Source organism: Lutjanus erythropterus, chromosome 7, assembly GCF_056507025.1.
Source record: "Lutjanus erythropterus isolate fLutEry1 chromosome 7, fLutEry1.hap2, whole genome shotgun sequence".
Taxonomy (NCBI): domain Eukaryota; kingdom Metazoa; phylum Chordata; class Actinopteri; order Lutjaniformes; family Lutjanidae; genus Lutjanus; species Lutjanus erythropterus.
Window position 1 is genome coordinate 17,374,783 of NC_139323.1, and position 21,187 is coordinate 17,395,969.

At 40.8% G+C, this 21,187-nt stretch overlaps 1 protein-coding gene across 2 annotated transcripts in view; it reads left to right on the forward strand.

Moving 5' to 3' along the window:
• rgl1 (ral guanine nucleotide dissociation stimulator-like 1) overlaps positions 1-21,187 on the forward strand; it is a 31,376-nt gene that overhangs the window by 968 nt on the left and 9,221 nt on the right. The window contains exons 1-2 of one of the 2 annotated variants that reach the window (XM_084722980.1): positions 16,499-16,771; positions 20,212-20,322. In XM_084722980.1, the coding sequence (XP_084579106.1) occupies positions 16,727-16,771; positions 20,212-20,322 (156 nt within the window). In that variant the 5' untranslated portion in view covers positions 16,499-16,726. Of the gene's footprint in view, positions 1-16,498; positions 16,772-20,211; positions 20,323-21,187 lie in introns of those variants that run through there. The other variant, XM_084722979.1, reaches the window with a different exon arrangement.

Consider the following 21,187-nt stretch of genomic DNA (forward strand, 5'->3'; position numbering starts at 1 on the left):
GGAAATCTGCTAAGATGCTGATAGTTTCTTTAGAAACTTAATTCAGTGAGTAGATTGAACCCTGTACAGTACATGCTTTCAACTCATCACTTGAAGTCACAAGACTTCAAGTTTGAATAACATACATTTATAAGTTCTGAAGCATTCTGAAAATAAATACACAACATTTTAGTTATAATTAACTTGAATAAATAAAACTTGTATATATATGTGGATGAGAAAAGAATAGTTAATTCCTCTAAATTCCTGTATGATTTTTTATAGTGTTCAAGGATGGGAAATGAAGTGGAATAAGATTAAGATTCCCTGGGAAAAGGAACTTGTTATTATAAACACTTAAAGATGTGCAGCAAGGAGCAGATTGACAGTGTTTTTGTCTCCTCCAAGGTCTGTTTGTTGGGATATCTGTGTTGATTGTGAGAAACGGGGGAGTGTGATAGGAAAAGAAAACCATGGAGAGTGTTGATGCACGTCCTTATGTGTGTGTGCATGAGAAAGAGGAAGGTATTTGACAACAGCTGAAGAGTAAATCACAGCAAATCCGTGGCTGTTCTGGACTCAGCACTTCTGGCCCGGCTGGTGGTCACTGCTAACTGATAGTGACACATCCTGCACTCAGCGGTCTGCACTTCCTACACAAACCACCAGTCTAATGTACAGTAAGTGAGGGGCATTCAGAAACTAAATACCAAACCAAAAAGAGCTAAACTGCAATCAGGCTGCTGGTGGGAACAGGCGAAATGAAGTAAGGGAACCAGCTGCATGTGGTGGGTCACCAGAGCGATGGAAGTCGTGATGCACTTCAACACATTTTGTCCACTGAAAGAGCACATTATCACACTTTCATCCACTGGAAGGGCACTGTAAAGGACACTTTATCACATTTGTCCATTGGAAGAGCACTCTAGCGGGCACTTTATCATAATCAGCCACTAAAGGAACATTCTAGAGGGCACTTTATCACACTATTGTGGACATCAGGCCAGTCTAGGAGCCACTTATCATTTTTTTTCTACCACAGGGGCATACAAGAGGGCACTTTTGTGTGTTTTTTTCTAACACAAGGGCAAAAGACAGCTAAATTTATCATTTTGCTCAACTCAGGGATAAATCCATGATCAGTTTGTCATTTCTCAAGTAATTTAATTTCAGTTCCTCTGTTTGACCTTGACTCAGGGAAATTTTCTGCAATAAGTTGACTAGTCATAATGCAATAACGCCAACTAGACAGTAACCTTTGGTGTCACAGACAGGAGAACAGCTGACCTCTTGTGCAAAACAGTAATTCACATTTACTGTAACTACCGCTTATTGGTCACTGAGTGTGGTCGTGCTGACTGGTCAGAGTTCACTGAAGAGGCATTTCTCAGTTTACTTCAGAAAACAAAACATCATAATCACTTTAATCTGTGCCAGTCAAAAACGGTGCGTGACAAAGAATGTTGCTGACATTACACTTCATGTCAGCGTCCAGAAATCTTTGTTTGTTTATTTACCCCTGTTTAATTCTGTTTAAATCTGTGACGTCACAGATTCCTCTTAACAGTGAGATTACTAGAAAACAACCTGCAGCCTCAGCTTATTCCAGCTTAGTTGTGGTTGATTGTTTGCATGTGCACACTTGAGGTATTGAGGCTAATGCGAAAATATTTGGGGTGTTTAGGCATGACATGGCACACTCAGTTAGTGAGTAGAGAGACTCAGGTCAGAAGAAGAGCCTGCCAAAGTGTCCTTGGGCAAAACACTAAAGCCCACCTGCTCCAAAACTGTGACAACAACAAAAAACCCAACAGGGAACAATTCTTAAGTAAAAATACTAATACAATATTACACTGGAAAAATATCTGGTACACATATGTAGGTATGTGCGTAAGCCCTGCATTGAAAATGTTACTTTATGTCCTGTACTGTAATTAGAATTAGAAAAAGATATTAAAATCATTAAAAGGAAAACATCCTCTGACTCTTATACTTTTATATATCAGATAGATAATTATTACTCATGAATTAATGTAAAAACAGGATTTTACAGTTGTAGTTGCTTTAAGTGAAGCTCATTCTGAAGTATTTTGTATTGGACTGCAACTAATGATAATTTTCTTTATGGGTTGATCTGAGGACCGGGTTCCATTTCTTTGTTCCATTTCTTCTTTCTTTTTCTTCCCAGTGGACTTGAGCCAGGAGATTCCTGACTCATTTTTGCAGAGTCAGTTTTTACTTACCCCTGTGCAAATTGTTTTCTTTATTAGCTGTTGTCAAATAACAGTAAAGTATCTAGTGGAACTAGTAACTACCGTCTTTTGAAATATGCTGTGATAATCAGTTTTGCGATTACCTGAATTCCTGTTTTTTGTACAAGCACCGACAAAGCCCCGGAGGGTTGGCTCTTGTTACTATAGCAGCAGTTTTTGGAAACTCGACATGCAACAAATTGTGCAATATATATTGAAGTTTTGCCCCCACTCTATGATGCCACTCAACTAAACTCCAGCTTCCAGGATAACTGAAATGCTTGCTTGCACCTCAGCTCATACATTTTTTAGTTTTACCTGCCGCCATGTTCACACGAGTGCCTGATTGGTCCCGTACATATGCACCTCTAAACAGAGGAGGGCAGGGAGCAAGGTGGCTCACTTCTTAGCTACTCCCATCATCAGCTCTGGAAAAAAATATGTATTTAATTTTTATCTGGGCAAACCTTGTTATTGAGCGGTGGCTGATTTTTTTGTCCATCTATCAACTGATTGTTCTGTTTTTTTGTTTTGAAAATAGTGAGAAATACACTTAAAATTACCCAGCCCAAAAAATGAGACCTTCATAATATTTTTTTCCGTCCAACCAATAGCTGAAACTGCAAAATTATCTAGAATAAATTAAAATTATTCTGATCCTTGTAAGGGAAAGCTGGAATTCATCACATTTATGAAGCTGGAACCCTGGACTATCGGCATAGTAGCCAAATAATTTTCTGTCAATCTGCTAATTGATTGATTGACTTATCGTTTCTGCTGTACTTGTACATAGTGTTGGGTAGATAAATTTAAAATAAAACATCAAATTTTATAAGCTCTTTGTATATATTACATGTAAAAATCTTAATTTGTCAAACAACTAGTAAAAATAGCTGCTAGATAAATGAATTGAACTAAAAAGTACACACTGAACAGAAACACGGCCGACTGTTCAGTTCAGCTCGCCAGATGAACTGAGAGTGGCCGATCGAGAAGGATAAGCCAGTGAGCTGAGAATTTTGTTGGATACAGATAGTGTTTACAAACTGAGAGCCTAAAGTCCTACCCTCTTATGTACAACACACATATTTTCCTTACACCTACTTGAAAGGGAACATGTACCGTTCCCTCACAGTGAAAGTGTCTGAGACAGAGGCTCCGTGAGTGAATCCCTTCAGGAAAGTGATTCAGTTCAGTTTGCTCATTTAAAAGTGCCGTTCCTTCGTACAAAACATTTGTGAATGACACAACACTAACTTGAACTTCAGTACAGTACTTTGGTACATGTACTTAGTTACATTCCACCGCTGCAATTCAGCACCTCAAACACAAATATACATATGATCATTTTAAAGTAATAGTTTGTCTCCGCACATTTCTGTTTGACCGTCAGAATGCCGTGCTCGTATGTATGTTTTGAGTCTGAGCACTGGGAGATCATCCTCCTCCTCGCCGCCTATCTGACATCCTGGCTGACGTGTCCTCCCATCTCAAAGCTCTGTTTCCGCCAATTGTTTCAAGGGCTTCGAAGATGGAGGTTAGCCTGCAGACACTGACACTCTGAGACTTCGCTTACATGCATCAGTGTCAGAAACTCAAACCTTGTGACTGTTTTTACAGTACTGAGTTGTGATTGCACTCTCAGCTGGGCCAGAGGGCAATAAGCGTGATTATATAAGGTTTATATGTGTTCAATAAAGTTATAAGAGAAACAAAACCATGAGTCAAGTAAAGTGTAGAATGTAAAGTAAAGCCCTTATGCAGCAACTTTCCAAACCAAGTTTCTGTGACAAAAAGCACAAAAGACCTTGAACACATAGATCAGTTCTTGTGATAAATAAAAATAATTGCACAACCTCACACTGGCTCACACTGGCTTGGAGGACAAAGACTTTACTGCCTACAGGTGTTCCCAACTCTCCTGTCAGTCAACTTATCCCTACCTGCATGAAGTTATGAAACTATGCCAGTCATAAAGACAGAGATTGGACTCATTACCGCTCTGTAATCACCCTGCTGTGGGTTTATAGACGGCCATCAGGTCCACAGTTCAGGTCAGAGATGTGAAAGGACTGCTGAGGTGTCAGTCATTATCAGAAGTCCACTGAGGACAGTGAGACTCCTGCATGGACACACAATCATTCACGATTTTCATGGAGCGAATGAAATTTATGATAATAAATCAAAAACAATAATCCAAATGTTGCAAGATGTGTCACGAGAGAATAACAAAGGACTTGACCAGGTTTGAACCCAGTTGCACAGAAGTGAGAGTGATGACAGATACACACATCTCAGTGGGTTATCGCAGTACATTTTACTGCTCTGACTGCACTTTAGAACTCTGCAGACTTTTCTCTCTGTCAGTGGTAAAGCAATGCAATGAAGCTGCAGGCCGGTCAATAAAAATCTCGTGTAGAGGGAATGTCAGCTGTTAACTCACACCCGTCGGGTTACAATAACCAATAGGGTAGTTCAATAACCTCAGCGGGTCATTTGCTGGAAATGCAGAAGTGATATTTGACAGGGAAATCGGGGACAAAGGAAGAGCGGGGGGGCAATTTCGATGATACTGTGTTTTCCATTGAAAAAAATAAGAAAGCTGAGTTTGCACTCCTCCTTCCCCTTTCTTGTCTTTTTGAACAGAGAAGTGCACGTTTAAGGCTGATGCTCTGTGACGTGTCAAAGTTTCCGTTTCTAAAGTTTTGAATCTTGCTTGTCCTGTGTTTTGATGACTGCTGTGATTCACTCATCTGGTTGAAACTAGTTCTTTAGCTTTTGACTGGACATGAATATGAAACTCTATCGGTTTTAATAGTAAAATAAACAGATAAAAAATAACATTCATAAAATATTCCAGAGTAAAGCAGATTATAAGGTGCATTTTCAAGTTTTTCATATTTATATACATATACTGGAAATGATTATTTCACATTACATAAATACAGATGTTAATGTGCTATAAACAACCAAAATTATGTTTTATGTAGCTTTCTACAGAAGGGGTGACAAATTAACGGAAAATCAGCTGAGCCTATATCAAACAATCACTCAAACAACACAAATAACTCACATTTCAGTAAAATCACAACTGCTTTACTTCCTCTATTGATGGCCTACACCAAAATATGAGTAGTGAACTAACCTAAAACAGTTTCAGGGGAGGGTCAGCAAAGGGAGTGAAAAAAAAATTACATTTGTTTATATATATATGTATATATTTATTTATTTATCAATATATATGTATATATGATATATGATATACACACTTAACCACCACTGCTCCATTAGAAGGCGTTCAGACCTGACAGATGCTGCTATACTATTCTGTCAGATAGCCATTTATTATGAAAGTAATGCCATTACAATTTTTTAGCAGTTTGAAGCACTTTATGCAAAATCTAAGCACCACAAAATCAGCACCTGTACAAACAAATCTTACAAGTTAGTTTATATGGCACAGCTTGGCTACCACCATTCAGGGGATAATTAAAAAGAATGGGTTCATTGATTAACCCAGTAAGCACTGACAATACAAGACACAAGTGGAAGGACGGTAATGCACTTCAGTCTGGTCATTTGTGTTCTTTCTTTTGTCTCAAATTGCACAATTCACAAACAACCAGACTTCTCTTTTCTCCAAAATCCAGGTCTCTCTGTCAGACTTTCATTCAGTCCACCACTTAAGATGGTGTTTACACACTTGGGTGACCCCCAGCTTGTGTCAAGTTGTCTAGCTGCCTGCAGCTCTGCACAGGTCCAGATTGTGATCTTGGGCCTAATTAGGTCGCATAATAGAACTGGTGTGAAAAGTCAATACTGCAGGCATTGTCCCCGTCACCCGAGCATCCATCCCAGAGCAACAGCACCCCAGGAGCAACTCGCTCAACTGGGGCAGAAACTCATCACACCATATGGAGATGGCTGTGTGTTTTGGGGCAGCGTGTATGCGCGTGCGTTTAGGGGGTGGATTTGTATTGGTATTGATTTGATTTGGGGTTTTATGGTGCAGCAGCACTGAGGCTGTGTGTGTTTGGCGAGTTGCCCCCCACCAAACACACAGACTAAACTCTCTAGTCCTTTTCCCGCTCGGGCTCGCAGTATTAGCCAGGACGCATGACTGGGATCAAGCTGCCATTGTGATGTGTGTGTGTGAGAGAGAGAGAGAAAGTGTGTGTGTGTGAGAGCGTGTGGCATTGGTGTGTGAGGCTGGAGGCTGCTGGTATCAAGACGACAGTTAGCCTTCTAATATGAGCGGTCAGCACTCACACATTCTGTATGTCATCACATTACTAACTATAAGAACTCTACAGAGGTCAAACACAAAGAAATACACTAACTTCAACGCAAAACATACATCCTGTGTTTGTTTAAGTTAAACAGCAGGATGTATTTTTACACATATTTCAACTCTACACAGTATTTTAATGTGTCCATATTGCTGTGGCAGAGTAAGTATATTTTGGTCAGTGTTATAGCAACAGCCGTGCTTGTTTTTGTGCTACTGCCTCTTTTTGCTTCAGCTCTGATGTGTGTTGTGTTGTGCATCACTTACGCAGTTTCATTTCCTACAACGCACATGCTTCACACTTCAATTTAACAGCGACAGCACCAGTAATAGAAGAGAACAAGTGCCAAGAATTGAATAAAGAGAAGTTTGGTATATGTATTAGATACTGTGATGGTGGTGATTTACAGTTCATGGGGATGATCATTTTGCAGTACAGTTTTCATCATCACTGACAAAAAAACAAGATTTACAGGACTGGCAGATGCCATTATAGCATTATAAACACATTTAACCATTATAAAAAAAATGCTGCTTCTCAGATTTGGATATTGCACTTCACCATTTTGTGATTTCAATAATATTTTGATTCACTGTCCAACCTTAATACGTAATAAGCACAATGGTTAATGTTAGTGTGATTTTGTACATTCTGATGCACAAATTTAAAATTCAGTACAATACTAGTGTAAAAAGATTCTTGATGCCTTTTTCAATACCACAGCAAAAAGAAAAAAAAATGTCCTGCGCACAAACAAAAAGGATTTCTTTGCTTTGGTACTTTCTATACCATCATTAATGGATATTTTATTGTTTTTAACACATGGTATTAGATGGAACAAGTATAGTAGTTTTCTGGTGTGATTTCCCGCATGTTACTGGCTTCATTACTACCACGTGTTGTTTTTGTTGCATATGTGACAACTTCGGAGTAGCATGTATCTGTTGGGCAACAGATGGTCCATCTCTCATTAGCAGGGGGTCAGACAGACAACCGAGCCAGTCCAGACTGATTCATTCAAGGCTTAGCGGGGCTTAGATCTAGAGGGGAGGTCAGGGAGGGGGCCTCATGAGGGGATCTGGGGGTTGTGTGTGTGTACATGTGTGCTGGGACTTCTCTAGTTTATCGTAACTCTTCTAAACGCAGAGACACCTGAAAGTACCTTAACAACCAGCATAACATCTGAGTCATTATAGCTGCAGAGAGGATTATCCTCGCTTTAGTGCAACGGTCAAATTGACCCCATATGGAGGCTGTTATAGGAAAAAAACATCCTCGTATAAGGAGGTGGGAAGTAATAAAGTACATATACTTTGTTACTCTACTTAATCAGAGTTTTCAAGTATTTGTACTTTAGTTGAGTTCTTTTTTCTGACAACTTTTTGCTTTTACTCCCTATATTTAACACAGACATTTGTACTTTATACTCCATATTTTCTTTTTATGCATTTGCAGGGTATTATCAGTCATTTTTATTTAGTGTCATTACCACCTTCCCAACACACATGACAATTCCTTGGCATATCAATCAGGGCATATCATGCACAGTATGAGAAATGGAGAAAAGGTGTTGAGTGAATCTGTCAGCTGCCTGTGAGAAGCTTTTTAGCACTACAGGACTGATTTTTTAAACCCAAAAGGGCACACCTTGATTCAGCCAGCTTCTGCTGAGGCTGAACAAAGGACTTTGTTAGTCCCGTAGAGATGAGGGAATTTCTAATAAAAGAAAACAGGCCCAATTAGACTTGAAGTGTGTTCTTGTGTTGGTCATAATGTTTCAAGACAGAGAAAACTGATTTCCATATTGGAGCAAAGTTAATGCTCATTATTGTAAGTTACAATGGTTTAAAGGAAGAATCTGTAATATATTTACTGTACTAAATCATAAAATGACCACGATATGTCATCAGAGATTAAAGAAACATAAGACATTGAAATACTGGCTTCTCTGACAACAAAGCTACAGCCAGCATATTTCCATTTCGGTCCAGAATGTCTGTTTTTGTTTAGTTTCATGTTTATTAGAGTTTAAAATAATGCCGAATGTTTGTGGAATGAGTAAGGGTCTGTTTATGAGTTGTAAGAAATCACTAATTATCTTTTTGATGGAGAAGATGTTTATAACAGTTAAATTGAGGAATGTGTTAATGGAGTCTGGCAGGCAGTCGCTGAACTGAGTGTGCATTTTCAGAGCAGTGGACTTTTGTTTTCAGGAGAACAGGCTTAGTTTTACTTCACTTTACATTAAAAGACAACTGATACTTAAAACAAAACAAAACAAAAAAAACTGCTGATCAACTTATAATGTAGGACTTGTCATCGCTTGTCATTGTCAAAATATATTGTGCTTGTCTTGCACTCCTGTAGGTTTTGGACAGCAGTATACATGTTTGAATGCTAAGATCTTAACATATTTCTTGTTTAGTTCTATAGACTTCAGATTATATCAACATGATTTGAGGTTCAGTTCGTTTTACACAGAAAAGGCAGGTAGAAATGTCCTTCAGAGGGCTACATTTTACTTTTGTGCATTTTAGAGTCTGTACTTTTTCACTTCTACTTTTACCACAGTCTGTATTTGTACTTGAATGAAGGCTGCGTGTACTATTGCCACCTCTGCCCTTATACAAATATAATTAGGTGGCTTTGGCATTAATGAAGCTTTGAGCACCTTTTCGTTTGCAAACCAAGTATGTCTTGGTTTGCAGGGTCAGCTGTGTTTAATGTGGAGTATGGAGGAGGAGGAGGAGGAGGAGGAGGATGAGGAGGAGGAGGAGGGGTCTTGGTCTGCAGCTCTGGACTTTACTGGAAACTAATGATGTCACCCATCCAGAGAGAGAAAGAGGGAGAGTTCAACAACAGCCGGGACAATAGATCTGAGGGGAGCAGAGACATGACATAAGAGGGAGAGAGGGAGAGAAGGAGAGAAGCAGACAGAGCTTTAATGTGGCTGCTTGAACAAAGGGTTCAGTTGACCGAAGAGGACACACAGAGAGACAGAGAGAAAGAAAATGCAGCTGTGTGTGTTATGAGAGAGGACCTGGCATGTCCTTATCTATCTGTGCTCTCATTGTTGCTACTACTGGATCCACAGACACTCATCTGCTCATCTGTTACCTCATTAAATAACTATCAGATAACCCTGTGCTCTTACTGAGTGTTTTGCAACTGTTCCACTGCTCTTAAACAACCAATTTAAACCACTTTAATCGTCTCACTTTTATTATTTTTTTTTTAAATAACAGCAGATCATCTTGACCTGCACCCTGAATTCAAACTACAGGTTTTGTTTCTCTGGCCTGGTCTGGATAAAAACCTCTGCTGACTGTGGATAAACACAGCGGTTTCTGAACTCTGCCCTCTACTGGGCAGTATGCTTTGGAAACACAAACCCACCAACCGCACACAAACATACAGTGAAACACACTGTGTGCATACTCATGTATGCATAATACAGCAAGAATGTACAAACAAGAACAGAGTACCAAAGCACTGACACTTTTGGTCCAGATATGGTAGCAGGAAAGATCCTCCACTTCTTTATTTTTATGCAATGACTTTTCCAGTGGAGAGCTTGGCTCCAGTCACAGCTGATCCTCCTCTCACAGGATGAAACGATGAGTCCCTCTGTTTACTTGTCTCCAGCAGCAAAAATAAAAGCAGAGCGTCTCTTTCCGGTATGAAATATGAAATCACTCTTTCTCTGGAAGCCGGTGTAAGATGGTCCTGTTGCATCACGCTTGTCTTTCAGCCAGCATGGATCCTCTCAATTTCTGGCTGTGCTGTGATCTCTCCCCCTCTGTCTCTCACACTCCCAGCAGAGATAGTGTCCTCTCAAGTTAATCTCAATAGCGTCCTACACTTTCTCTGATGCATGGCCTCCTTATCTTGCATGGAAACACTGAGACCCCAACTCCCATTACTGTGTCTAGGGCAGGGTGCCAGATTTCATTATTTATATGTCTGAATTGCTTCAGTCCTGTTGAATATTGAAAAATGCCTTATTGTTCTGTACCAAATTTCAATACCTATGGATTCAATAATGCAGGCATTTCTCTCTGTGTTGTGAGTCCAGGTTTGTCCCCTGCCAGTCCTCATTTTACACCAACTCATACGAACCACCTCAAGGGGATAAATGCTCTAGGGTTTAGTTTAACTTTAACCTGCCCTTAGGAGTAAATATCATCAGCATCTGTTAACTAGCTAACTAGCTAACTGAATGAACTTTGTGCTGCTTGTTAGATACCTAGTGTAGCTAACCTATTAGCTTCTTGCTGAGTTTGTTCACCACATCCCTGTCCCTGGTGCATACTTTCCTCGCCATTGCTTGTCAAACTGCTGACAGCTAACACGGTGGTGCTTACAGACCAACAGGTAAAGGTAGATACCTGAAGCTGACAGTTGGATGGAAAACTGGAACCAAAAAAGTTTCATTTAGGAACTGATATCAAAGTCAAGGTATAGCTATCAGTACTAGTAATGATACCCAATGTGAGTCTGTGCTTTGGTTCTGTTTTTTTTTTCAGTGTTGTGATCTCCTCTCCTCTCCTCTCCTCTCCTCTCCTCTCCTCTCCTCTCCTCTCCTCTCCTCTCCTCTCCTCTCCTCCACTTATTGGTCTGATTATATGGCCATGCTCCAGGCCAGAGAGTCTCCCCAGCCAGTCAGGTATGAGGACAGCAGGCTCGCTGGAGTCAGGAGGCTGGAGGCAGGAAGTGGGAGATTTCCTGGAATGTGCGTTTTTCCCCACAGTGGTGCAATAACAGCGCGAGCAGTGCTCCTCCTGTTTTTGTCCCCTTTCTCTCTGTACTGTTGCTCCCTGTTCTCTGACTTTGTGGAACAAGAAGAAGATGAGCGTGTTTGGGAAGTTCAATAATAGCAGGAACCCATTATAAAAAACTGCTCGGCCCTCGTCAAGGGCTTTCCTAAGTGTAATTACGTCATTGGTCTTCCGAAAGGAAAATTTTGTTTGAGGATTTGCCTGTATTACAGTGCAGGAATTCCATGTGCAATAACTGATAGCCTTTCAAACTTAGCAGCATGAAGATGCCCTTCACCTCTTTGTCTCTGACATTCACGCTACAGGAAATCTGGCTCCTAAAGAGAGATGTAGGGCTCATTATTACCTTTCTGTATTGAGTTTGAAAGTTCTCCCTGTGTTTGGGTGTTCCAGTTTCCAACAAATACATGTATGTTAGGTTAATTCTCTGTCAGTGCCCCTGACCAAGGCCCTGGTTTAGAACAGGAGTTGGGTGTCACACAGCGGCTGTCTGTTGCTCCACTCTTAGGATGGATCAATGAAGCATAACTTGACTTTTTAACAGAGCCGTAGGCTTTTCCATTTGTGTTTCCGTTTTATACTAATTATACTTACATTCCACTACATTTTAGATGAAAATATTTAAGTTTTTACTTTTGGCAGCAACTTATACCTGTTACTAGTTCCTTAACAGATTATACAGATACAGATAAGGGAACCTGGCCACATTTATGTATAAGACATTATTCAAATCCAGGTGAAACAGCATTTATCTAGCAAGTATATAGCTTCTGTTTCATGACTGCATTGCAGAGTGAAACAGGCAGAACAAACAAATGCTGTGGGGAATTTGATTTGAATGTTGGTGTGTAATAACCCAACATACCGTGCTGTTGCTAGCAACCTAACCAATGAACTTTTGCTCTCTGCTGCTCCCTACAAACACAGTATGTCCCGGCAATGTCACGATTGTGACAGTTACATATTTACCATCAGTTGCATTGCCGCTACAATGTTGAAAAGTTACAAAGTAACAGGTATTGTATAGTATTTTGCAATGTCTGTGAAATATCCTCTGCATGACGTTCCTTGTACTTTATATAATGACGTTGCTGCAACGTTGCTAAAAGGTCACACAACATCTCCAAAAAGTGGTGGAAACATTGGGACCGCATACCAGTGACGTTTAAAATAATGTGAAGGCAACGACACTCTGGAACATCACATGGTTTGTTACTACAGTATCATATGTCAGAAAAGCTGTACTGCATGTTCCTTCATCGACTTTGTGTTAGCAGGATAAAAACTGATGATTGATGGATTGATGTCATGATACTATTGGTTGGAACTGGATGGTTCAAGCATACACAAGCACAGGTCATATTTTGTTTCACAGGAAGAAACATGATTGAATTTTGATACTCGAATGCAAAGATGTGGATTCTTTGTCATTTCTTTTTTGGCAGTATTGTTAAATAAGTACACAATATGACCACAGATGTGATCTGGTTAAAAAGGCATTAATAGTGTAATATTAAGTGTGCATAGACTTGATGAGACTAGCAGCTTGACTTGCAATCAGCAACTTGGCGGAGGTGATAAGGTTCCAGGAAATGTCATCTAACTAGAGAGCAAATAACTGTACTGAGCCCTTAAAGGACTTGGGTTCAGACCAACGTACCTAAAAACAGCTCTGACATTTACTGAAATTAATTCATTATGCCTTAATCTATAGAACAGGCTTACACTGGTCAAAAATTATGTGTCCCATTAGAATACCACTATAGACCCCAGAGAAAGACAAGAAATTTAGCATTTTAATCTCAAGATGAAAGATATATGTACTCATTTGCTCATCCATCACATGGAGCAGCAGCTGTCACATTTGTCCAATGTCTTGTTTGCGCTGAGATGTGACATCACTCCCACTGTGAGACCAACACTCCAGTCCCCCCGGGGCTGAGCTGGAGGTCGTGTGGGGTCGCAACCTTCCCACTGCCCCTCAGGGCTTCCCAGAGCTCCAGAGACCCAAGTGGACAGCGGGGCAGATCGGCCTGGGAACTGGAGCCGGGCCAGATATACAGCCCGATGAAGAGTCAGCAAGAAGAAACACTGATAAAACATGATTACCACACACGGCGGGACACTGACAGAGATGTACATCAGGCTTCCCTGACCCTCTGATGCCCTCCGAGCAAAGATGGGAGACCTTGTGTGTATGTGGGGGCATCTGTGTGTGTGCATCATGCTTGATAGTGTGGTGGATGACGTTGGGGTTACATGTTGGTGCTATGGGAGCCAGACGAGTGGGTGCGTAAATCACGTACACACACAGACAATTAGGGCTGTAATGATAACCGCTTCACGGCAATACCGCATTCATGCAGTGCCATTTCCATCATCACCACAAATTTTATTTTGAAGGTTCAGCCATTGTATTCCACAATGCATTTGAGATTGGAGCTACACATAAGTCGGGAACAGAGCTTCTGACTGGTCGAGAGAATCAGCCAAAGCCATCATGGATTTGATAGTAGATGGTTAACAACTTGCTAACAACAATGACTGTTTTCATCATGGAAGAAAGAATAAACAATCATAAAAGACATTCAGTGTTGGATTTATCCTATATGGATTTATTTTTCAAAGTTTCCAAAAAAGACACTGTAGTTCAAGTCTGACCGGAGCCAAGGTTATAAAGGTACAACGCTTAAGTTCACATTAACTTAACTTTAGCCTTTCCTGCACTGCTTTTTTAGGGCTAACTCCGTCACTTTTCCAATAGTTGAGAAATAACGCACAAGACTTTTCTTGGTCTTAAGGAGCTGCAGCATTTGTTAACTGACACACTGTGGCCTGTACTGCACATTTACTGCCAGACTGACAACTTAGTGCTAAATTTCAGTTTCTGCTCCACTATGAGCAGCACCATCTACTCTTTCTCCCTCACCTGCAGGCCATGCACATGTTACACACTGTCCTATTCCATAAAGAAGCTACATAATCCTTATGACACTATCATTCAATGAAGTCCACTAAAACATAATTATTTGGGCAATTGTCCACTTTATCCAGGACTAGAAAAAAATAAAAAAATCCATACCGTCACAGCCCTACAGTCAATATTAAAAAGGGGGTCTAGCATCTCTCCCACTGAGCCACATGACAATAAGCATCATAACATTTCCACTGTCTTGTGACTCTGAATGAGTAGTTCAGTTCTTTCATCAGCCGACTAAACGGACTAGCAAATGCATTAACCACAGCTTGCTCACACTTGATATATGTTTACGATACAACTTTGTACAAAAAGACCCCTCACAAAGTCAACGCTTGATTCATATCTTCCCGTTTATTCACACAAGTGGGCAGTTTGAGTACGTGTGCAGCCACATTCACAGTGGAACAGTGTTGGCCATTCTCACACTCAGCCTATTCTCCTCTGCTGTCACTGACAATGCACAGTACTGGTGACGGCATCTACAGCCTTCCTTGTATTGTCCCACGCAAAGGCCATGAGGCTGCAGCTGCTTCACACACAAGACAACTAGGGCCCACAGTACATCACTTTACCCTCTCTTATGAAATCTGTAAGTTAATGTTTATAAGTAGTAAGTGCATTTCCATCCACCATGTGTTTTCAAACCCCAGTGGAAATGCTGAACGTTTTAAAAAATCTTTAAATATCGAAAAAAAGTTTTTAAACTTGACTGAGGTGTGTCGATAAAAGCAAAATGAGACAAAGTGCCATGGAAACAGACTAAGAATATCAATTACAACGTACATGAAGCTTTTAAATTACATTCTAAGGTAAAGATAACACAACAAAGCTTATTTTCAGGTGGTTATACACTGATGAAACCATACTTATGAATATTATATTACATTTCGGCTATATCTGCCAACAAATCCCGATAAATCTTACAAACTGGACCTTTAGCTGTTAAACTTTCTGAGCATCAGTCTGCTGAACTCTATCTCCTAACAGGTGAGGAACTAATAGTCTGGATTATGATAACAAGTGAAGGGAATTTATATTAGGCACCATTGAAGAAGAACTTGTAACTTATAGAACATTATATACTATGTTTGAGGCCTTCCTGGTCAAGTATTATAATTTGATAGATTTTCTGTTGTTATATATATGGTAATAAGGTTAGACAGGTTACACTTGCCAGTCCTCTGTAGCCTGCTCCTCATCTCTGTTTGAGGCTGCATCAGCCGCTATGAGCGTAACACACCGGAATCTCTTACATCTTCAGTCAAGTCAAGTAGCATTGTGGGTATTGTAGGTAACAGGTATTAACAAGGTAGGATGTGTGGGATAAAACAGACAATATATTTGCTTATACACATCTTTTTTTTTTTTTTAAACTGTGCATCATGAGTCTAACATTGTCAGTGCAATGCTAAACCAGTGGAGAACTAGGCTTTATCAATCTGCATTAGTCACATAAAGACAGTAAAATCAAAGCCAATGGGCTTTTTTGTAGTGTAAATTCCTGCATGCGTTATCATACCTCCCACTCAGCAAGAAAACATTAGTTAACTCTGACTGCTGAAGCCTCACATCAGCAACTTTAAGAATCCGGGATTTTTAACCCAAACCCCAACCCCAATACAGTGCAATCAAATTTCCACTCAATACATCCCCCCAACATTTTTTAATGTGTTTTGTCATTATAATAAATAATTCAAAAACGAAAGCAGTACGTGGGACTGCACTGTATACATAAATATTCATGTATATCTCATTAAAAACTTTTGTTCTAAAGCTGAAAAAACTAAAAAAAATAAATAAATAAACAGCACCAACAAATATATAAGAGTGAAAGGATTCTACTTTTTCTTGTAAAATCACTACTCAGCCTTTTTCCAATACTTCCAATACCAAGGCAGACATAATCCAATCCAATCCAACTTTATTTGTAAAGCACTTTAAAATAACCACAGTGGACCAAAGTGCTGTACAGAAATAAAATACAAGAAAAGATTAAAAGACATAAAACGGCCATACAATTTAACATAAAGCGCGGATGGAATAAGAGTCCGTTTGGATTGTTATGAATTTCAGAGGAAGGAGATTTATGATTCTTGCGTATTATCTGTTGCGCAAACAGAAATCACAAGCCTGCGTCTGAGTGCGCACATTGCTGTCAGTGTGATGAAAGTCGGACAAAACGGGAGGAGGAGGAGTTTAAACTGGACTGTTGTGAGTGCAAGTAGGAGGAGTTCAGTCATTCAGTAGAAGAGGGGAGAGCCTGCTGACAGACAGAGGAGAGGAGGAGGATTTGGAGTTTGGAGTGGCGCGGACGAAAGTGTGTGTGGTGAAGTGGAAGATTTTTTTTTTTTCCAGCGAGGATCTGGGATTTTCTTTTCTCAAATAAGGAACATCTTCTTCTTCTCTCCTTGGCGGATTGTTCCCGAGCTCTGATGCTGTCCCCGGATCATGAAAGAAACGCTCACCATGAAATTCGCCTGGAAAACTAAAATGGTAACAAAAAAAAAGCTCTCGTGGTTTTCCATCCTGTGCGCTCTGTTGTTGAGTTTGTGGTTTTGAAGAGAGAGAGAGAGAGAGGGGGGAGAGAAGGAGGGTGGGAGGCTGAAGAGGGAAAGGGGGGAGAAAACGGAGGAGGGGGTGTTTGTAGGCTTGGGAAAGTAGCGGATAAAGGGGGGAAGAGGAGGAGGAGGAGGAGGAGGAGGGGGCGAGTTGAACATTGAGTTTTAATTGTTTTTACTGATCTTTAAATCCAGTTTAACCTACATTGCTGGTGAGCAAAGATGTCGCGCAAAGTTTGGAAACACGGGGAGGAAGAGGGGGAGATAAAAAATTAAAAGAAAATCCCCTGCCGACTCCGCCAGAATATGAACTCGATCCGCTCGCTCTCCTCCCTCCCTGGTGGTGGTGGATATGAAAACTTTTGTCTGGGGGCCCGCAGTGAGACAGAGAGGGAACAATTGACGAGGCCCCTGCCTCTCCACGGGTCCCAGCTGCGTCCAGGCGAGGACAACAACAAAAGCCAACAGAGAGACTTAACACAACTGTTGTTGTTGTTATCTTGGGAGTATTGTTTCACACACAGCTGATGGGCTGATAGGCAGATCAGCACTATTTGGGTAGAGATAGAGTCCTGCCTTTGGTGTCCTCCCTCGCTGTGCACTTTATGGAGCATCTTCCATGGAAAGGTCCAAGTTAAGTGCAGAGAGTAAACAACTTATCTCCTGTTTACACCATAGACAGGGTCATTTGATATACTGTACTCCCTGTCTACTGTGTTGTGTTTCCTTTCCGTGTCTCTCTGTGAATATAAATGACACTGTGACCAGGGCTGCACAGTTTATCCAAAATTTATCATGATGGCAACATGGGCAAGTGCTTTCTCCAAATTACAGAAGCTGCCATTTTTTGATAAAAGTAATATGTGTGTGATGAAGTGCTGTAGTGCTGCAGACGTGCCTCGTGCTAAAAATCCTGTTCTCCAGATGTAAGAACACCCCAGTAAATGTTACATCACCATGATTTTAATAGTTTTTATTCCAGTAAAGATGAAAACTGTGAAGGAAAAATTATTATTCGAACTGATCATGTCACAGTAACTTTCAAAATAATTGCAATTAGGGCTGCGACTAATGATTATCTTCATTGTCAGTTACATTCTCTATTAATTGTTTAGTTGTTTGGTCTATACAATGTGACAGATGATGTTCTCAAATGTCTTGTTTTGTCTACAACCCAAAGATATTTAGTTTACTGTCATAGAGGAGTAAAGAAACCAGAAAATATTCACATGTAAGAAGCAGGAGTCAGAGAATTCTGACTTTTTACTCTTAAAAAATGAGACTCATAAATATAATCCCTTTCATCATCATGTATTGACCCATTAGAAGTGTGTGGTGTTGGCAGTATCTGCAGAGACCCACAGCCCACTGCCTGTACTTCCTTATTTTCCTCATAATTTGCCAACCCAAAACGTCTGTATTTGATGTCCTGGGAATGAGACACAACGATCAACTATCTTTCTGGTACATTTATGAGCAGCTCGAGCAGATCCTACTGATTCTACCTTTAATAGTTAACAACTATTCAGTAAATCATTGCAGTTTTAAATGATTCCTATCCTCTTCTCTCATTGAATAGAAATAACACTGACAGTCTGTTTTCATTTCCATTTTCATGCAAGCTCATGGAACTCACAATAATAAGCCCCGAACTTGGTGCACACAAAGCGGGCAGAGCCGTTTTTTGTAAAAACCCCTGCTCTGAAAAACATCTCCACTTCTGTGGCCTGACAAAAAGCAGGCTGTGTGTGCAGACTGTGAACTCAGCAGCCCAGGCCGGCCAGCACAGAGACCTCCCGCTATTGTTTTGGGAGTGTGTGGACTGCATGACTCATGCACTGATGTATTTATCTGTCTCTGCGCCAGCCATCCAGCCAGCAGCCAGCAAGCAGCGGCTAAAGACACGGGCAGAGAGACATGCACTTCTTTGACCATGAGACAAGATGCTGAACAGGGTAGGGGGGCCGGGGCATGTATGAAGACATGTTTCTGACATCATGCGTGCTGGTTTTATCTGCTAGAGCCTCTGAAAATCTCATTTTCCACTCCTCCTCTCCCCTTCTCTTTCTGTCTTTGTGTTTTTTACTTCGAGCTCTCTTTTCATCTGGGCATCACATGTTTCTGTTCAAACCCAAACACAGCCCAGTCATGGCTGAGTGCCACTGGCCTCCAAGACTGTCCATTCAGCCTGTTAACGGCGACTTTGACCCTTGACCTCCTCTCTGGCGGCCCTTCTGTTTGGGGAATAGCGTGGACTTTGCCATTGAGCTGTGTAAATGAAAGTGGGGACAAGTGAGAGTGATCTTGGCCGCTTTTGTGAGGACTTGGCCGTAATACTGCATGCGTGGTGTTTATATTTGGCCAGGCGCTCTCCTTCGCTGTCTCTGCCTCTGTTTTTGTCTCCGCATGTTGATGTCTCAGCAAATCCCAGACTGTGTTTGAGCACAGTCTCTCAGAGTTTTGTATTTTGATTTCATTCTGCTCCCTCTCTGTGTGTTTATGCACTCTTCATGCTGTTTGTCAGTGATATACAACCAGAGACAGACGCAATACATATGGGGCAAGGAGATGAGCACAAATCCATTTAGTCTTATGAGCTGCTTTAAGTGCGGTTGTGCTCTCAAGGCACAGATTTGTAATCAAGCTCTCTTGGTTTGTATAATCAGGCACACAAACAGACATCGACATGTCAACAGAGTGAACAAGCGATGCAAATGTCTTGTTTTATTATGGTGTAGGGGTTTTGTTTGGGAGACTTCATCCACTCTGGCTCTTATCTCCAGTTTCTGGGCTCCAGGAAAGCAGTCCAGCTCTGACTTCAGCTCCAGAGAGGCCGGGACACGGTGAAAGAGATGAATAGGGAATAAAGGAGGGAGTAAAGACAAGGAGGGAGGAAAGGAGGCCTGGCAGGCTGCAGTAGTGGTGGGGGTTGGGGAGTTGGTCATCCTTGATGTTTTACTGCACTTTAGTCCTTCTTTTACTAGTTTGTTTGAGTGCTGTGGTTGTGTTTCTTTTTCTGATTCTTTCTTCTGCTTTTCTCAGTTTCCAAAAAAATCAATTCCTGTTATGTTAAAACCACTGGAAATCCCCATCCACTTTAGCCCTGTGAAATATTGATATTAAAGCATTTGTACACTCTCCTGATATTGGCTTTGATTTGGGCTTTTGCTCAGACTTTTTATTGCAAAAATTACACAGTTAATTCCACAAACAAATGATGAAGAAATCTCTCTCCCTCTTGGAGTCTGAAATGACACTTGTGGATGTTAGCTCTGTGGCCTGCAGCTGTTTACAGGAAGTTGTTATCCTCAACGCAGCTCTCCTCCCTTCTCATCTCAAGTTTTCTAACGTCGCCCCTCCGTTCTCTCCTTTCAGAGCTCGGTGCAGGACTGGGGGGAGGAAGTCGAGGAAGGAGCCATCTACAACGTGACACTAAAGAGGGTTCAGATCCAGCAGGCGGCCAACAAGGGAGCAAGATGGCTAGGGGTGAGTGGGCCCGTCTGATGTTTCCCAGCATGACAGAATCGCAGCTGACGAGGCTTTTTCAAAGACGAGACGAGTCAGGGTTCAAACACTCAAACACTCTGAAACAGATCACACATGTGAAAACATACTGCTTTACACACTCTCTTAACTGTGGTGCAAAATGTGAGGTGCTGGCATTGCAACTAACATTTTCATTCCTGATAAATTTGCAGATTATGTTCACAATTGATCCATTAGTCTATAAAATGTAAAAAAAAAAACGCTTTTTCACTCTGTGCTCCAATGACAGTTGAGCAAGCTTGGTACCTCAGTCCACTTTCTCCTTTCCTGTGTCCTGTTTGTAAGATGTACAATGTGCAAGCCTTTTCTATGTTGAAAATAATTTTTTTCTTGACTTTTATTGAAGACGGTCCAAAGATTTTGGTGGGAGATCTGTATTTATTCACGTCTTAGCAAAATGCAATCTAACTAGCTAGCTGACCTACATCAATCATTAATTAGCTAGTTAGTTAGGGGGTCTCACTTTTACTGGAAAAGGTGAAAGCTGACCAAGGTACCCAGCGTGCTCAACTGTCATTGGAGCGCAGAGCAAAAAGGAACGGGAGTTAGGGAGGGTCGTTGTGAGAAATGTCCAACCAACTGTCCCAAATCCAAAGACTCTTCATTTATTACCATGAATGACCAAGAAAAGCAGCAAACATTTATGTTTAAGAGGCTGGATATGCAAATGTTTGATATTTTTGCTTGAAAAGTGACTGGAATTATCAATCAGTTATCAAAATAGTTGACAACTAATTTTCAGTTGACTAATCGATTATTGCCGGCTTGTACCAAAAGTGGAATAGTCTCTGCCTTGGTATTTATC